At 37.7% G+C, this 16649-nt stretch overlaps 1 protein-coding gene across 1 annotated transcript; it reads left to right on the top strand.

Annotated features, from left to right (window-relative positions):
- The first annotated feature begins 250 nt into the window (after positions 1-250).
- LOC122760724 (tyrosine-protein kinase CSK-like) lies at positions 251-12617 on the top strand. The gene is made up of 14 exons (XM_044015884.1): positions 251-396; positions 555-685; positions 6539-6608; positions 6696-6809; positions 6918-7030; positions 8762-8981; positions 9744-9837; positions 9956-10021; positions 10304-10403; positions 10478-10568; positions 10651-10724; positions 11204-11399; positions 11506-11592; positions 12018-12617. Exons 3-14 carry the CDS (start codon positions 6594-6596, stop codon positions 12201-12203), a joined length of 1356 nt encoding a protein of 451 aa, XP_043871819.1. The 5' UTR covers positions 251-396; positions 555-685; positions 6539-6593; the 3' UTR covers positions 12204-12617.
- The last annotated feature ends 4032 nt before the right edge of the window (positions 12618-16649 follow it).

Raw genomic sequence — 16649 nt, 5'->3', positions numbered from 1 at the left:
AGATCCACATATAAACTTTTATATACAAGAAGTAGCACATTTCACTATAATGTAAGTTCTAAATAACCACTTGTTGCTTTGTAGTATGGCATTGGTTGCATTTAAAGATATGTTTTCTGTCCAATCACAACAATGATTCATACAAAAAGAGGTCTTGAATACTACAACTCGTATTCAGTAAAAGCCTATATTTAACCGGATGAATTTGACGGTGGTGCGCATGCGCGCTGCAAAACCAAGGTGGGGCAAAAAAAACTTGAATGTTTCTTGGGGAAGAAGGAGTGGAACACTCAGAAGAATTTGAATCACATACAATTCATCGCTGTAGTTTGACAGTTTGAGTCCTCGCGTTATATTTTTCTTACCAACTTCTTTTACAGAGGGACAGTGAAGTTTGTAAGAAAGTTTTCTTTTTCTTTCCTGTATTTAAAGTTATTTAACCCAGCATGATGTTGACAGGAGACGCGGCAGCAGCAGCAGCAGCAGCATCAGTATTGGCTGTTTTGTTGAGATGATTTGCTGAAATCACCTGAGAGATTTCACTTCCTCATCAGGACTTCATGTGCTTGGCTCGTTGACATCAACTCCATCGTTACTGACGTGGTCAGTGGGAATTTAGCTGCTGCTGATGAAAACTGCCTGGTTGTAGCTGACTCACCTGTCATTGCCCTCCAATCTTTGACAGGTAAGACTTTATTCTGTAATCTGGCTTCTTGATGCAGAGATGTGTTGTTGTGTAATTAAACCTTGTAGCCATAAAATCCTGTTATGGTTATGTACTATAGTAGTTATTTAATATACAATAACATAAAGCGTATAATATACTGACGTTTTGAAGCTGCAGGAGTTCACAGTAAAAACACAGGTTTTTGGCTAAAGTTGGCTAATAAACATGCGATATGGTCTTATTAATAACCTCCTCCCTCTGCTTCCACTGGTCTTCTGAGTTGCAGCTCAGGACGGGACAATATACAAAATGATTGTGCATCGTAATTAAAACGCAATATTGACGTCATCGGGACAATCGCAATTTCGCAAATTGGAGGATATCTCTAATATCTTCCATGAGTGACAGAAATTCTCCAAAATACAGTCGTAGTGGCTTTTTTTTGGAGCGCTTTAAAGGTCCAATATGTAAGAATTAGTGACATCTAAGGGTGAGACTTCAGATTGTAAACTAATGGAAGACTCCTCTGCTCAGGGGAACTACGATAGCCTTTACATACTAGAAAAGATGCTGTTCAAAACGCAACTGTTTTTAGAGCAATTTTACATACTGTACATGTGGGTAGTGTATTTATTATCTGCCAATACGTTTTCCTCAAATTTTACACACTGGCCCTTTTTGAGATTCTCGTTTTCTACTTTACAATGTTCATTAACATTAAAATCATGTTTTTGGTAACATGAGTAATGTTTTTGTAACACCATTAGTTCTGTTTCCTCTGTATCTACCAGCTTTTAATAGATCATATCAGGATATGTTGATATCTGTGGATGTCTTACAGATGTGAGAGTATGGACTGAAGGTTCTGCCCATTTATATGTATGCATTTAAAGATGCAAACATATTAAAACCTTTATCATATCGTGATTGCAGCTAATTTTGCCAGGATAATTGTCCATATCGTTTTGTGTCTTCTTGCTGCAGCATCATCATCATGCAGCTTGCCACATTGCTGTATGACTACATGGTAGATAACAGTATTGCTATTGATGTTACTGTGCTGATGCCAGAGCTCAGCGCTGGGTCCCTGAGCTGTACTCAGAAAGAGGGTTATTATTGAATGGAAATGCCTGCTAGTGTGATATTGCCTTTAATTCTGATGAAAATATTAATTGAAAGATTTGGAAAAGCCACCAATGTGCAAGTGCCAAAAAAACGCAGCAGCATTTTGTCAGAGAGAGAAACTGAGGGCCACTTGTTTGTTTCTGGATGATGCCCATCCAACTTAGACAGGATTTCCCTCAAAGGTCAGCAACTTTCTGAAAAAAGACCAGTGCCAGTCTGATGCTTGCTGACAGAGTCTTTAACAGTTTGACAAAACTGTAAATGTAAGCTACTCACACAGTACAAAGAAAGCTCATGAAACCACAGCAAAGCCTTGCCGTTACCCTGCAATGTGTCATGCATGGCTGCATTAGCAGAGCAGCATTGCACTGCGTTGTGTGCAAAACACTCCAGCAAGGAAGTGACTGTCCACTGTTCATGCATGGCAACTTTGCCTAGTACGCTGTATCAGTTTTGATACCTTCATTTGGTAACATCAGCATCAGTTATCTAATGTTCTATAAGCATCCACACCTTCATTGGGCTGTCTGGTTAATGCAAAGTTTACTGCAATGTCTGAAGAACAAGCATTCATTTTTATTCATTCTGTATGAGCCTGTGGGGCTCGTATGCAAAACTGTCTGATATTAAGTCAATACAAAAATAGCTTGTACCAAGGGTCTAACGCTTTATACCTCCTCGCACAGTTGTGTGACTGAGCAGTGCTGCTTCACTGGAATCCAGCTGTTGTCTGAGAGGCAGAGATGACTTCCTCCTCTGAGAAGAACATCTGCAGGCTCTCAGGCCCAGCTGGGTGAACTGTGGGCACATTTCATCTTTCCCTCCTCCTTTCTTCAGTGTTTCTGTTTAGTACCCATTGGAAAGAAAACAATAAAACAAACCTCGGTGGAGATGGACAAAAATAATTGTATCCTTTACACTTCACTTGGCTCAAAGCTTTCAAAGCAGCTGCAGAACATCGTGAAGCTGGAGGGTCAGAATGAGAGGGCACATTACCACTGCCCCCTGTGGCATGTGGAGGCTGCAAACAAGAGCACAGTACTTTAATAATACTAAAACATAATAAAGATCATTGTGATGTTCTTACAATAGGATGGTGGCGGAATAATACATTAATATAGAAATACCTAATATGAACCTGAATATAATGCATCCATAAGTAAATCTCATTTTGTCGATTACACATTGAGGTGAAGCTAGTTTTTGGTATGTAAAGATAAGTAGTTCATTCCAGTGGTACAAGTGTCAGAACATTCCATGGAAGTACAAGATGAATGTGATAGTTCTAAAGATGATTAATGCAGCATGAAAGATAAAAAGGTTCAGGTGCACCAATCTGTATTTGTTTTACCCCATTTTATTCAGTCTTTGTCTAGTATTTGTGAAATATTGGGTAATTAGACTCTTTGTGTCTTCAATCGTCATTTAAATGAGATAAGTGATGCAGAATGAATTAAATGTGTCTTTGGTGGAAGTGTTAATAACACATTTGAAACTTGAAGAAGTGTGACAATCCACTAATACATTTGTGTATTAGGTCAACAAAACACATTATGCTAGGTTCCCATGTGAGCCACATAGTGTTAAAACTAAATCAAGCCAAAGCTGCAGTGCTGAATGCTTGTTTAAATTAGATGTCTCACATACACACACCAAAAAGATTTTGATTTGTTTTACAGTATTAAGTAAAATAATATGTTTAATGTTTAATATTTTCCTTTGGAATGTAGTAAAGAAGAAGTATAACGTGGTTCGTAGAAAATGCAAATCCTTCCACATCAACTCTGGTCCTGCTCACTTCACTGTGTTAAAAAAACTGAGTATAATCAGCATTTTGACGTTTTGTCTGGAGACAGGTGAGGGAGTGGCAGATTCAAACAAGACCGAGAAGATATTTCTACATTCCTGTTCTGTCTTGCTCTGTGCCGTCAACCTACCACTGACTTGTACAGTTTGAGCTAAAACAGATTGCATAAGGCAAGATGATCAACCAGTCTGAGAGAAGGATTGTAAGGGAGGCCAAGAGTAAGGAGGGACTTACACAAAGCTATATGAGCTTTGTTTAAGTGACACGAAAGTCCTATTCATTCGTCACTTGTCACATTTCTATGTTCTTTTCTGGCTCTGTTCATTTTGTATGCACACTTGGTTTGCTGGTTTCCTGTTTCAGTTACTGATTATTTTGTGGCAGACATTATATGTCATGTGGATTCAACAAATTCACTGCTTGTAATTATTGTTACATCATTGTTATGCATAGAAAAGCTCAAAATATGTTTAAAGTGTGATACAAAATGTGATACAAGAAACTCTTCATATCTTATAACTTAACACATCACCACCTTGCATCAATATAGAGTGCTTAATATCATGCATTAATGCTCCATATATTTTATCTCTAATAGTAAATATTGAACTGATTCTTGATTGAAAACTTAAATCGCAAGTCAAATTGCAATATCTGTGAGGAAAATTACAGTAAACATTTTCCCCAAATCAGTAACTTAGAGGGTGCAAACCTCCACCACCACTCAGTTCCCCACAGTGTCAATCCACTGAAATCTAATCACTTCTTCCCTGGGCCATAACCTACATTCCCAGAAAATATCATCCAAGTCTGTCCTGTACGTTTGAGGTGCGTCCAAAAACATGAGGCTGAGGTAATAACATCAACAAAAGACACACGTTGCAGAGTAAAATGGGAATAATAATTTCCAGCTCATTAAACAGACGGATGATGATGGACTTTTTAGTGAGTTATTAGAAGTCCTAGGGTCAGTAGTTAATCTCTTGCTCACAATTGTGTGCTTGTGTGCTTACAGAAAAGAGCAAGCTGTGGCTCCAGTTTAGAGCTCTTCATAAATGGCAATGTGACTCCATGACAGACTGAGTTCTGTCCCATTCAGGCTGCTGCGGAGATGCATTCACTGTCCTCTGCTCTGTGTCATCATTATTCCAGTTGATCCTGCTTTTCCACCAAGGACTTTGTTCAGAAATATTCTGTTTGGAGTCTAATATTCTCATTAAGTGTCCATAGTGTGACGGATTTTGTCACCTAAATACTTGCTGTAATAGAGTTAAAATGTGATGAAGCATTACGACATGAAAACTTAAAAAAACATTAACCCCAATATATTCTAATGCAAGGTTGATAACTTAAAGGTAGGAAACGGTTTCCAACAGTAAATTGCAAAGATCGCAGAACTATTAAAAATACAACAATACTAATTGGGTTGTTTTAATTTGGGATTTTGATATAATAATTATGATTATGCTCACCATTATTGTTCATCCCTATGGATAACATTTGGTCCATTGATGCACAGATTGATCAGAGATCGCTGGAGTAACATCTGCATCAAACTAGATGATAACCCAACAATAGTTGTTGAGATAGTTCCCTCTTTCTTGTGAAGTTTTTGCATTTCAACAAAACTATTTGAGACGAGAAAGTCACTTTGATCAAACTGCTTGTGATTCATAGCAATTATAAACCTGTAATGGTGTCTCCTGGAGAAAAAGGTTATTTTTAAGTGACATAAGACTTAGATGTTTTGTTGTATACATTTCCATTTGTTTTCCTTAATTTTGATTCCACATGGCCTTGTTCTGGTATTCCTGATTTTCCAGTGCAGAGAGTCAAAGAGTAACTTAAAAAAAATAGTTTGGGATGTGCAGGGGGCAAAGTGGTGTTGTTGTCTTTGGTTGATGGGCGTGGGAAGTGTGTCCAGTTTTGTCCCTCGATACAGAAAGACAGCTGCAGTGCTCCATAGGGGAAAGACATCCGCCACATCCCTGTCATACTGAGCAAGGACAGTTTTCAGTCTCATGTGTGTTTGTAAAGGCACAGGTTATGAAGTCATATGTGCGAAGACACACAGCACGTGTTCGGACAGTGATGTGATGTTTTTATTTTCCCCTACCCTAATATAATTCTGAATTTGCACTCGTATACAGGAAGCTGATTGCATAGCAGTGGAGAAGTTGGAGGGATGTGACCTCATGTAAAGTGACACATCTATCAAAGCCAGGACTTGCCCTGACCGTTGAGCTTTTGCCACCTTTCCATGGGAACTGATACAGGAAGAGAGGAAGTGGGGTTCTGAGGGGGAGTGGGGAGCTGAGCATTACTTGATTCAAAGGTCATAGTTTCATAAAAACGCCTCTGCTCTGGCTTGTTGTTTATGTATCATGGGAACCCAGCCCTGGGTGTTTTAGGTTTGCTACAGTTGATGCTTTATTGGTGTAAAGATATATCCCCTTGGGCCTGGTCTGGTCACATCTCACCATGAGTTTACATTCCAACATTGAAAGAGCTTTCTTGATTCTTGTCAGTGATTACCGTTGATAACAATTAGGTCAAAAAGGACAGTTTTGCCATATAAAATGGAAAGAACATAGCATATTGTGTTTTATTTCCTTTATGCTTCAGCCACACTATTGTCTTTTTGTGTGTGTAATTGGTTCATCTACTCACTTGAAGCTTGTCTTCAATACACATGCATACTTCTGCGTCATGGAAACAGTCTGCTGTGGTTGTGAAAGTGTGATATAAAAAAAGACTGCTTAGTTCTGTTTTCTGCTCAAGGTATTTTTTACTGACACTGCTTGACAATAAACTACACACTACTGCGTTATGATACTTGTCGATCTGAACCTCTGGGCACCTTTGCCCTGCAAAGCCACATATTGACTGTGTGCGTGTGTGTTTGTGGGTGTGTGTGTGTGTGTGTGTGTGTGTGTCAGCTCTAATGGTAGCAGCTGGAGAGCCTCAGCTTTGAGAGGATTGAACCACCTCATCATGACAGAGGTCCAGGTAAGACACACTATTATCAATTCACAATCATACATTTAATTTTTTTTGTTTACTTGTTATTAAATGCCCATCTCCTTCCCCCGTTAGACACCATGGCCGCAGGGCACAGAGTGTGTGGCAAGGTACAATTTCAAAGGCACATCAGAACAGGATCTGCCCTTTAACAAAGGAGATGTGTTGACGATAATTGTCGTCACAAAGGTAATGTTTCACATCAACTCTTTTGCCCTGTTTACCTCCATATGAAGTGTACACATATATATTTTTTAAATTATTTGAATGTAATCTATCTGGTATTTTGTGTCGCAGGATCCAAACTGGTACAAAGCTAAAAACTCTGCAGGTCATGAGGGAACAATCCCAGCCAACTATGTTCAGAAAAGGGAGGGCGTAAAATCTGGTGGAAAGCTGAGTCTAATGCCGTGAGTACACTAATTATTGGGGTACATTTTTATTCTGGTGGCCAATGTAATATTTGACTTTCAATGCAAACTGTTTTAGGTTTATATATCTGTTGGTGTAAATCAGAAACACTGTCACCTCTCCAGCCTCGTGTGGTGTTTGCAGTTTTGGCTAAAATAGCTTGACTTTTCCCTCTTCCCATGGCTCTGTGGTCACTGAGGGTGGTTGCCTATTTGTCGAGGCAGTTACGCCGTAGTTATTTGAATGGAGACCACGGTTGGGTCGGGCTGTCGTAATTGCAGTGCACTTGTGTGTGTCTGCAGCTCAGCTTTGCTTGAATTCTGCACAATATCCTGTTGTTTGTTTTCTATCTTGGAGTGAAACCATCTAAAAAGTAGTTGTGGGCATGTAAGTATGAATAACACATCATCAAGTGAAACAAGTAGTTGAAAAGAACCCCATTAAGAAAGTGATTATGAAATAACAAAGTAAATAACAGTATACCTTTTCATTAAAGTAATAATATAATATAATATAACAAGTACAGCTATTAAGTGATATACTTGAGCTTCCATTAGACTGTTCTTCCCAGCAAAGTCCAAAAATGGTGTATGAAATAGTCAAACATATACAATGTTTGTTTTATTTATTAATATCTTGTTGTACTAAATTGTAAAGGGCCCTGGAGTGGAGGTGTTACTTTAAATTACAGAACTGAAATGCAAAACTGTTTCAACAAACCTCTTCCTACAACTGAGAGGGAAGCGGTTTCTATTTCTGTGAAAATGTGACTTTAGAGTTCCAACATTTTCTGCAGCTGTTTTGAGACATGAACTTGGAGTGATGTCAGAGGATTCGGTACGGACATTCTCCGGGGTTTGCTGTTCACATATGACAAAAACAGCGGGAGATTCTCTGGGAGAGATAAGTCCACAAGAGCAGAAAAGTCTCTGGAGGTTTCAGGCGAGGGGGTGGAGTCTGGCTTTTAGCACACAGCAAGCAAGACATGTTGCTGTTAGGAGAATCTTCAGAGCAACTTCTGTGGTTTGCGTTCACACATTTCTAGAGAATCTCTAGACGTCCGTGCATGTCTAAAAGCAGCTCACGTGATATGTAGACTTAACTTTCTCATTAGGTCAGATGCAAAATAATTAGTAATAAAATAATTCATGTCAGGTATGTAAGGAGCCCGTCATGGTAAATATTGACATTACAACAATAGTTTCAAGAAAAGATGAAAATTCCCCACAGGCTTTAATCAGTAAAACAGATTCACATTGTTCACTCATTGATTTGTTAGTCCCTCTGACACACTTATCAATAATAGCTCGTAAAAGTGTTGGTACATGTCAATGCAGTGTCAGAGGCTTCATATTTATCCGTAAATATAAAGGTGCTTGTCCTTTATTGTGTAAATCAGTCATTTTTATTCTGATATGGTTTAATAATTTGTGCACAAAACCATATTGTGTGGGGAAATGAAAATATTTTTCATCAGATTATAGAACAGTGGTCACATGTGGATGATGCATCCTTTGTTAAAAATCTAAAAAAGAAAATCAGCTTCTGCTAATTTATTGTTTTCACTTACAATTAACTTTTTAGTGCTACCTGGAGTATCAGTGTTGGTGAAAGTACCGTCATTGTGAATTTTTGTTCAACACAGAGTGTTCTTTTCATTTCATTTGTATGACTCATTGATACAATTGGTTTTGGGTTTAATGATTTCTCTCTGGCTCCTTCACTTCCAGATGGTTTCATGGTAAGATAACGCGGAATCAGGCAGAGAGGCTACTTTGTCCACCTGAAACAGGCCTGTACTTAGTGCGAGAGAGCACCAACTTCCCAGGCGACTACACTCTGTGTGTGAGCTGCGATGGCAAGGTGGAGCACTACCGCATCATCTACAAAAATGGCAAGCTCACTATTGATGAGGAGGTGTTTTTTGAGAACCTCATGCAGCTGGTTGAGGTAAGACATGAAAATAGGTTTTATTTTACAAACAAGTTTTTCAGGTGTTAGCTGTGGTGCTATATTGAGCATTAATCCACTGTATGTACAGTGCAGTTTCCTGTTTCAAGAGTCCCCATATCATTGTGCTACTTCATAGACCACATACAGTTCCTGGAACAAATAATGAACAGGAAGTGACAAAGAGGAAGAGCGAGCAGCATGCTGAGGTTCAGTGTCCTAACCACAAATGAAGTGAAGCATTTTACATACAAGTGACTAAATGACTCCTTTTCCCTTGTGAAATGTATTTTAAAGAGCAGCATGCTTTATATTCTACTGAATCCAACAGATGTGCAAGTTCATTTGACCTAAAAATATGAAAAACATCATTCAGCCTGACTGTCCTTTCTCACTAAACTAGAATGCCCTCTACTGGTCATTTTGAAACATTGCTTTTCGAGAAACATTAATCAAAATCAGCTATCGGCTCATCTTTGAATCCAAATGAAACGTGATAAAGGCATGGTGGGACAATACAAAGACATTCTGCCTTCAGCCATTGTTGCTGCCAGTGAAGAAGTAGAAAAAGTGGAAGAAAGAGGAAAAATTCTTAGCATTTGCCTCTTTGGACTGATTGTCTATGACATGTCTGAGTAAAAACAGTCATCATTTGAAATTGCTTAAAATTACTTTTTTCCAGAAACACATCTAAGGAACATTGTTTCCACTTTGTGTTAATTTCTCACCTCATTGCTCCTGGTTATCTTCACTTGTATCTAGCACTACACCAAAGACGCAGATGGTCTGTGCACCGAGCTGATCAAGCCTAAGCTGGAGGAGGGGACTGTTGCAGCTCAGGATGAATTTTCCAGGAGTAAGGCTCAGTTCGTCAGTCTTTTAACAATTATAGCAGCCTTTCTGCTTATGTGCAGTTATGTTATGTGTCTGTAATCTCTCACATTCATGTTGTTCCTTCTTAAAATGACCTACAGGTGGCTGGTCAATGAACAGTAAGGACCTCAAACTGCAGCAAGTTATTGGAAAAGGAGAATTTGGAGGTAAGTTCACAAAACAAGCCTTAGTTATGTTTACAATGCAAAGTATAAGTGACTGAAAGCAATAAAATAAATTTATTTTATTGCTTTCATCACCGATCAAAAATGATAAAGTCAATTACAATCTATAATAGATTAATATGGTAGTGCATCAGAATACACATTCACCAGGATCTGCTGTGAGCAGTGTTTTCCTGCCACGTTTATGTCTTTTCAGGATCAAATTAATGCAGTTTCCGTGGTTATTCTCTAACAGTACTTTACTATTGTTGGTGACTGTTTCAGATGTCATGGTGGGAGACTACAGGGGGACTAAAGTAGCTGTGAAGTGCATAAAAAATGATGCTACAGCACAAGCCTTTATTGCTGAGGCTTCTGTCATGACGTAAGTTTTTTTTTTTTATTTAATATAAGACTAAACCCAAAATAACACGTCTATGTGCTGGTGTCTATCCTCAGGCAACTACGGCACGATAATCTGGTACAGCTGCTTGGAGTGATTGTGGAGGAAAATGGGAGTCTGTATATAGTTACTGAGTACATGGCCAAGGTAGGTGGTTCCCTCTCCGATCATTTACCTGCATCTAAAACATAGTTAAGAACATGAAAAAGCTTTTTCTTTTTCTTTTAAGGGCTGTTTGGTTGACTATTTACGTTCCAGAGGTCGAACAGTACTTGGTGGAGATGCTCTCCTTCATTTTGCACTGTGCGTATTTCTACAGTTGTCCACAATATTTTAAATGAAACTGTATTAAATGTAGACAGACATGTACAGTTCATGCTCAGAGGTTGAAGAATGTGACACATTAGTAATGATTTACTTGTTTACATACAGGCTTATTCAAGAATTATTATGATCGAACAAGCTGTCATTTTAGATTCAGTCAGTTACAGATGTCAACAGGGTGTGATAATTAAGTGTAAAAGGCAGCAGTGCAATAGTAAAAAGAAGACAAGGATAAATAAGTCTCACAAAATGTATTCTGCCTTTTTGACATTTTAGATGACAAACTGTAAAATGTAAAGTTAAATCAGGTTTGTTTAAAGAGTCCATGTTTTGTAGTAACATCAGGAAATTTGTTTAACATGAAATGGGAATTTGCTCTAGATAGTTGATTCAAGAATTGAGAGCTTAAAAAGGAAACATCCCTCAGGTTTACACCTTTCTCTTCTGTGCCTGTATAGTGATGTCTGTGAAGCCATGGCGTACCTGGAGGCAAGTAACTTTGTCCACAGAGACTTAGCAGCCCGAAATGTTCTGGTGTCAGACGACAACATCGCTAAAGTCAGTGACTTTGGTCTGACCAAGGAGGCCTCCTCCACTCAAGATACTGCGAAGCTGCCTGTGAAGTGGACATCACCCGAGGCCCTCAGAGAAAAGGTACACTGTTCTTTACTGAGTGCTGCACCACGTTTGGAAGTGTGCTTCACCATGTGTACCTACCACAAGACATCTCAGACATCTGTGTTCTTTTCTTAATTGGTAGAAATTTTCCACCAAATCAGACGTTTGGAGCTACGGGATTTTACTTTGGGAGATTTACTCTTATGGCCGAGTGCCTTACCCAAGAATTGTAAGTATCATAATCTTTCAAGGTGGAACTAAGTGCAAGATGAATTAATTAATTAGCATTCATTTTACAGTCTGTCCTTCTTCTTCCTTTTCTTCCAATATGTTATGGCAGGCTATACACTTAGAGGTGTAATGCTGCCCTCCACAGTTCAAAGTTCCCAATCACATTTTGAAGTCGAAGTTGCTCTTCATTCTTTGTAATAATCCATGAATTTAACATGTTGTTAACATGTTAAAATGACCTGATGCTTTGTGGTTTTTATATAATGTAATAAGTGAAATTGTAGAACAAGGCAGGAAATACTCCTGTTTAGTATCAAACTTTTAAGACCATATTTTTTGTCTCACGCATGAGTCTGTGTGACATTGTAATATTCTACTGTCAGTGAATTACTCTACTAATATGTCTTTTGTGCTTTTCCATAGCCACTAAAAGAGGTAGTACCTAGAGTGGAGAAAGGATACAAAATGGACTGTCCAGATGGTTGTCCTGAAGTGGTGTATAACATCATGAAACAGTGCTGGAACTTAGATCCTGCTGCTCGACCAAGCTTCCAGATGCTGAAAGAGTGGCTACAACATATCAGCCAAGGGATTGGAGGAAAACACTGAGAGATCTGACTGATAAGAAGCAAAGAAGTTACTGTTCTGCTTCTCTCATTTTGACAGCTTGGATCATAACATAAAAAAAACATTGTTATTATTGTTATTGTTATTGTTATTATTATTATTATTATTATTATTATTATTATTATTATTAATATTATAATAGACTTGATGTAAGACACAAAAGAATCCATAGCACAAGTATAAATATTCTCATGGACTGTATTATTTGTCAAAGTTCACAACAAATACATTTTCATAAACTGTTAATTATGACTGTCAAGCTGTAAATTCTATAGTGTCTCAGGTTGTTCAAACTGCAGTGACAACTTTGCCTCAGTTGTTCTTGTCTTAATGTGCTCTGTTATTAAGAGTGATCAAGAATGATGTCATATCAGTGAGTGCTGCCTCAGAGCCACATTCCTGTGGTGTGTGTGTGTTTTTTTTTAAATAATAACTTATGTCCCCTTCTTTCATATCCTGGGTCATTTTGGTGGCATTTTGTTATTAAATGAACTTCTTATGGATCGAGTTGAAAGAGGAAGGGCAGTTCAAAATGCAGCTTTGATACAACATAACCTGTTGTACTGTATTTAAACAAACAGTTAAGGTACACCCTTTCTGGATGAACTGGTTATATGTCAAAAAAAAGATGCAAAAGTGACATTTGACAATTGTCACCTTTACTACTGATATATATACATATATATATATATATATATATATATATATATATATATATATATATATATATATATATATATGTATAAACCCCATTCAGTTATATTATTCTTGGGTACATAATTTTTCATTTGATAATATATATATATGTGTATATATATATGTATATGTATATATATATATATATATATATATATATATACTGTATATACATATTGTTTTTTTTGCAAATCTTTGTATTTCGCCAACTATCTGGATTTTGTATGAAATGAGAAAAAGAAAACTTAAATAAAGTCGCTGTTTTTTCATGTTCGGAAATAGTTTTGCAATCAATACTTTTCTTTTTCATTAAAGATGTTTAAGTAAATATTGTAGCAATAGTTGACTGTATGAACTATCTTACTGTGATGCATTTAATTCAACTGTACAGTGTCATCCAGATTTATTTGCCTCATATTGCGGATACAGTAAAATGTTACATGTTTGTTTAAATAAGCCAATATTACTCAATTAATACAGGGGTTACTTTAATAGCCATTAATTACAGTAACAAAACATTTGTTGTTGGTTATTATTTCAAAACCTAAATCGATAATTGATTTATAATTCATTAACACTTCTTAAATTAAGTACGCTTAATTAAGCGAGTGTTGTCAAGCGGTGGCGCTAGAAAATTGATTATAAAAATATTTATAGAGGGTGAGATGGGAAATATGACTCAGTCGCTAAGGGACTAGACTGGTGGGACTGTTTTCTTTGTTGCACTCGGTGCGTCGGTAAAACCCATCCTGAAAACAGAGGTGGTGTGTCAGCGTTATTTGACAGAAAACGACCCGGCGCTTCTCTCAGCAGCTGCGCACTCACTCACTCATTCTTACCTTTGTGATGGATAATGAGACTGAGGTTTTCTATCGGCAATTGCCGAAAGTGGTAAGTCAGAAAGAGAAGAAAGAAATAACTTAATTTGCAGAAAGAAAGCGCAACTAAACGTGATAAACGTTTGTGAAAGCTACATGCTAACGTATACGTTTCCACTGTCACCAGGAGCTTCACGCTCACCTCAACGGTTCAGTCAGTTCCCAGACCATCGAAAAACTCATCAGCCGAAAGCCACATCTCAACATTGAGCACAGCATGACTGCTATTGGGAAAGGCCAGCGGAGGACACTGGACGAGTGCGTATAATTTTATTGGGCAGGGCTGTTTGATATCAAAAAGTTTAAATGACGATTAACTCATTATGTCAGCCATTCCCTGTAATTATCTAGAGTTAAATGCAACAAAATGACTGGATGGGACCATATATAAATGCTATTGCGATAAAAAGAACTCGGAATAAGTTGACGGTGGTTGACTTCCTGTACGGAATAATCAGCAAAGATTTATTTTCATGGATATTTTATTAGAGAAAGAGTTGGAAACGCTGTCTAGCTCATAAATATACAGTTCCAGTTATGTATTTTTGGAGTGCCACAAAGCCTTAATCATTACAGTCACTCCACGACCTCATTGACTGAAATTTTATTTATTTATTTATTTATTGTTAGCAATATTGCGATTTTAAGGTATTAATTGTGATAATTAGAAAAAAGAAAAGAGAGAAAAAAGCTTGAAAATAGATTTTATTTTGATCCATTAACTGGGAGCTTCAATTTTGGGCTCTGCCTTTATTTGGTTTGTAGACATAAGCATTTAGGGTCAGGGTACTAAAGTATAATCCGTATTTCTGACAAAGCCAAAATACGGAAACAGCGCCCCCTTTTCTTTTTTTGTGGAAAAACGGATTTTGCTCTCAGCATCAAAACACGCAAAAAACGAAAAAAACAAATAACGGCCCAAATTTGGTTTTTGCAAATCCCTTTTTTTCATTTTTTGTTTCTCATTTGTTAATGATGGACAGACCAGAAGTGGAAGTGGCATCTAACAACTTCAAAATAAAAGTAGCGTGCTTATTATCTTACTTATTATCATGCATAATAAAGTAATGCATGATAATAAAGTAAAAAAACCCAAAAACTTATTATCATACACTGTTATAGACTACCGTTCTCTTTCTACAGCCATGTATGGTTCACATTTATTTTTGTTAAGTGAAACTATAACAGCTGGTTGTTTTGGGAGAGTGTGATACATTATTATTTTAGCTGAGTGTGTGAATGCACATTGTGGAAAACCTTTACCCAAATTACATTCCCTGCCTAAATAAAGAGCATCCATAAAGTCCCCAACAGAGGTCCCCATCATGCATCAGGCTTCAAATCACAATAATAGTGTTAATAATTATTAAAAATGAGAACTCAGGTCTACATGAAGAGTAGACCTGAGCTGCGATCGCAAGCTTCTTATTTCAGCCAACACCTCCAAACTAGTTACCCCGGCTCATATCACCACCAAGCCTTGCAAAATCAAGAGAGCAACATAGAGAGGAGTGCCCTCAGTCAGCTGGTCTGGAGGCTGACCACCACCAACCCTCCCCTGCCTCAAAACACCCCCCAAACCCTCTAGCCATCAGCATAAAATCAATTGATGATGCAACACACGACCATGACATCATTCATTCTATAAGTACAAGTCATTCTATGTTTTTGTTTTTATTTTACATCAAATGAATTGTTTTTAAATGAATGAATGACATTTAATAATAAGACATTTATGTATTTAATTCCAATGTGAAAGAATGTGAGATGCATTTTAGTCAATATTTATTGATTGAATGTTGTCACTTTGACTCGTTCACAGTTTTCACTTGTTAACAATGTAAAAATGATGTTAACGCATTAATCACAAGAAGTCTCATTCATGTGCTCATCATTCATTTTTAAGCAGCAGTTACTGGACACCTGGACCCAACTGTGTGGTCAACAGTCCAGGGAGTGAACCTCTGTCAATTTTTGGGCTTTTTTTTTAAAATGTGAAATTAAATGGTATAACCCCCTGCTGTCATCGCTGCGGGGTAGCACAGCCCAGCCCAGCCCCAACCCCCCACCACTACAATCGCAGTGAGAGTGTGCATAGCCGGGGCCAGGTGTTTGGAGTGTGGTGGATTTGAACCAGCCACAGCCGGACTGGCACAATCTCACGGTTGCACACAAATCCACCAGGCCACAAACTCTTTTGAGCTCTTGATGGTTTTCAGTCTTCACTGTGGCTGTGGAACTTTAAACCTTCAAGTATAAAGTAATTGAACTGTCAATATCAGGACTGAAAGGCTGCTCTCTAACCAGGTGAGCTAACTCAGGTTTTCTCAGACCAATTCACTCTGTGTTGAATATTGTGCTTAAAAACGTGCTTCATCCAAGATTGGAACCCCTGACCTCAGGAGCTCTTGTCTTTGACTAAACCACCTGAGCTATTTGTCCTCATGTAGGATCTCTTAAAAGATCACACTGTGCTCTTCCTCAGCTGGTTAGAGAGCAGCCTTTCAGTCCTGATGTTGATGGTTCAATTCCTTTATACTTGAATGTGACAAAGAAATTATAGTTAAGTGTGTCGTCCAGAATGTGACAAAAAAGTCATAGTTTAGTATGTCGTCCAAAATTTGAAAAAAAGTCATAGTTAAGTATGTCGTCCAAGAATTGACAAAAAAGTAATAATTTAGTCTGTCATCCAAAAATTGACAATCAAGTCATTGTTTAGTATGTCGTCCAAAATGAGACAATAACATTCATAGTCTAGTATGTCGTCTAAAATGAGACAAAAACATTCATAGTCTAGTATGTTGTCCAGTATGTGACAAAAAATACATACTTTAGTCTGTCGTCCAAAAATTGA

The sequence above is a fragment of the Solea senegalensis genome, unplaced genomic scaffold (assembly GCF_019176455.1).
Source record: "Solea senegalensis isolate Sse05_10M unplaced genomic scaffold, IFAPA_SoseM_1 scf7180000013983, whole genome shotgun sequence".
In the NCBI taxonomy this organism is placed as follows: domain Eukaryota; kingdom Metazoa; phylum Chordata; class Actinopteri; order Pleuronectiformes; family Soleidae; genus Solea; species Solea senegalensis.
This window is presented reverse-complemented; position numbering and strand designations above follow the sequence as displayed.

Coding starts and splice junctions, on each gene's coding strand:
- LOC122760724 (XM_044015884.1), top strand. Junction 10,725..11,203: donor GCTCTCCTTCATTTTGCACT/GTGCGTATTTCT, acceptor GTGCCTGTATAG/TGATGTCTGTGAAGCCATGG. Junction 11,593..12,017: donor GAGTGCCTTACCCAAGAATT/GTAAGTATCATA, acceptor GCTTTTCCATAG/CCACTAAAAGAGGTAGTACC.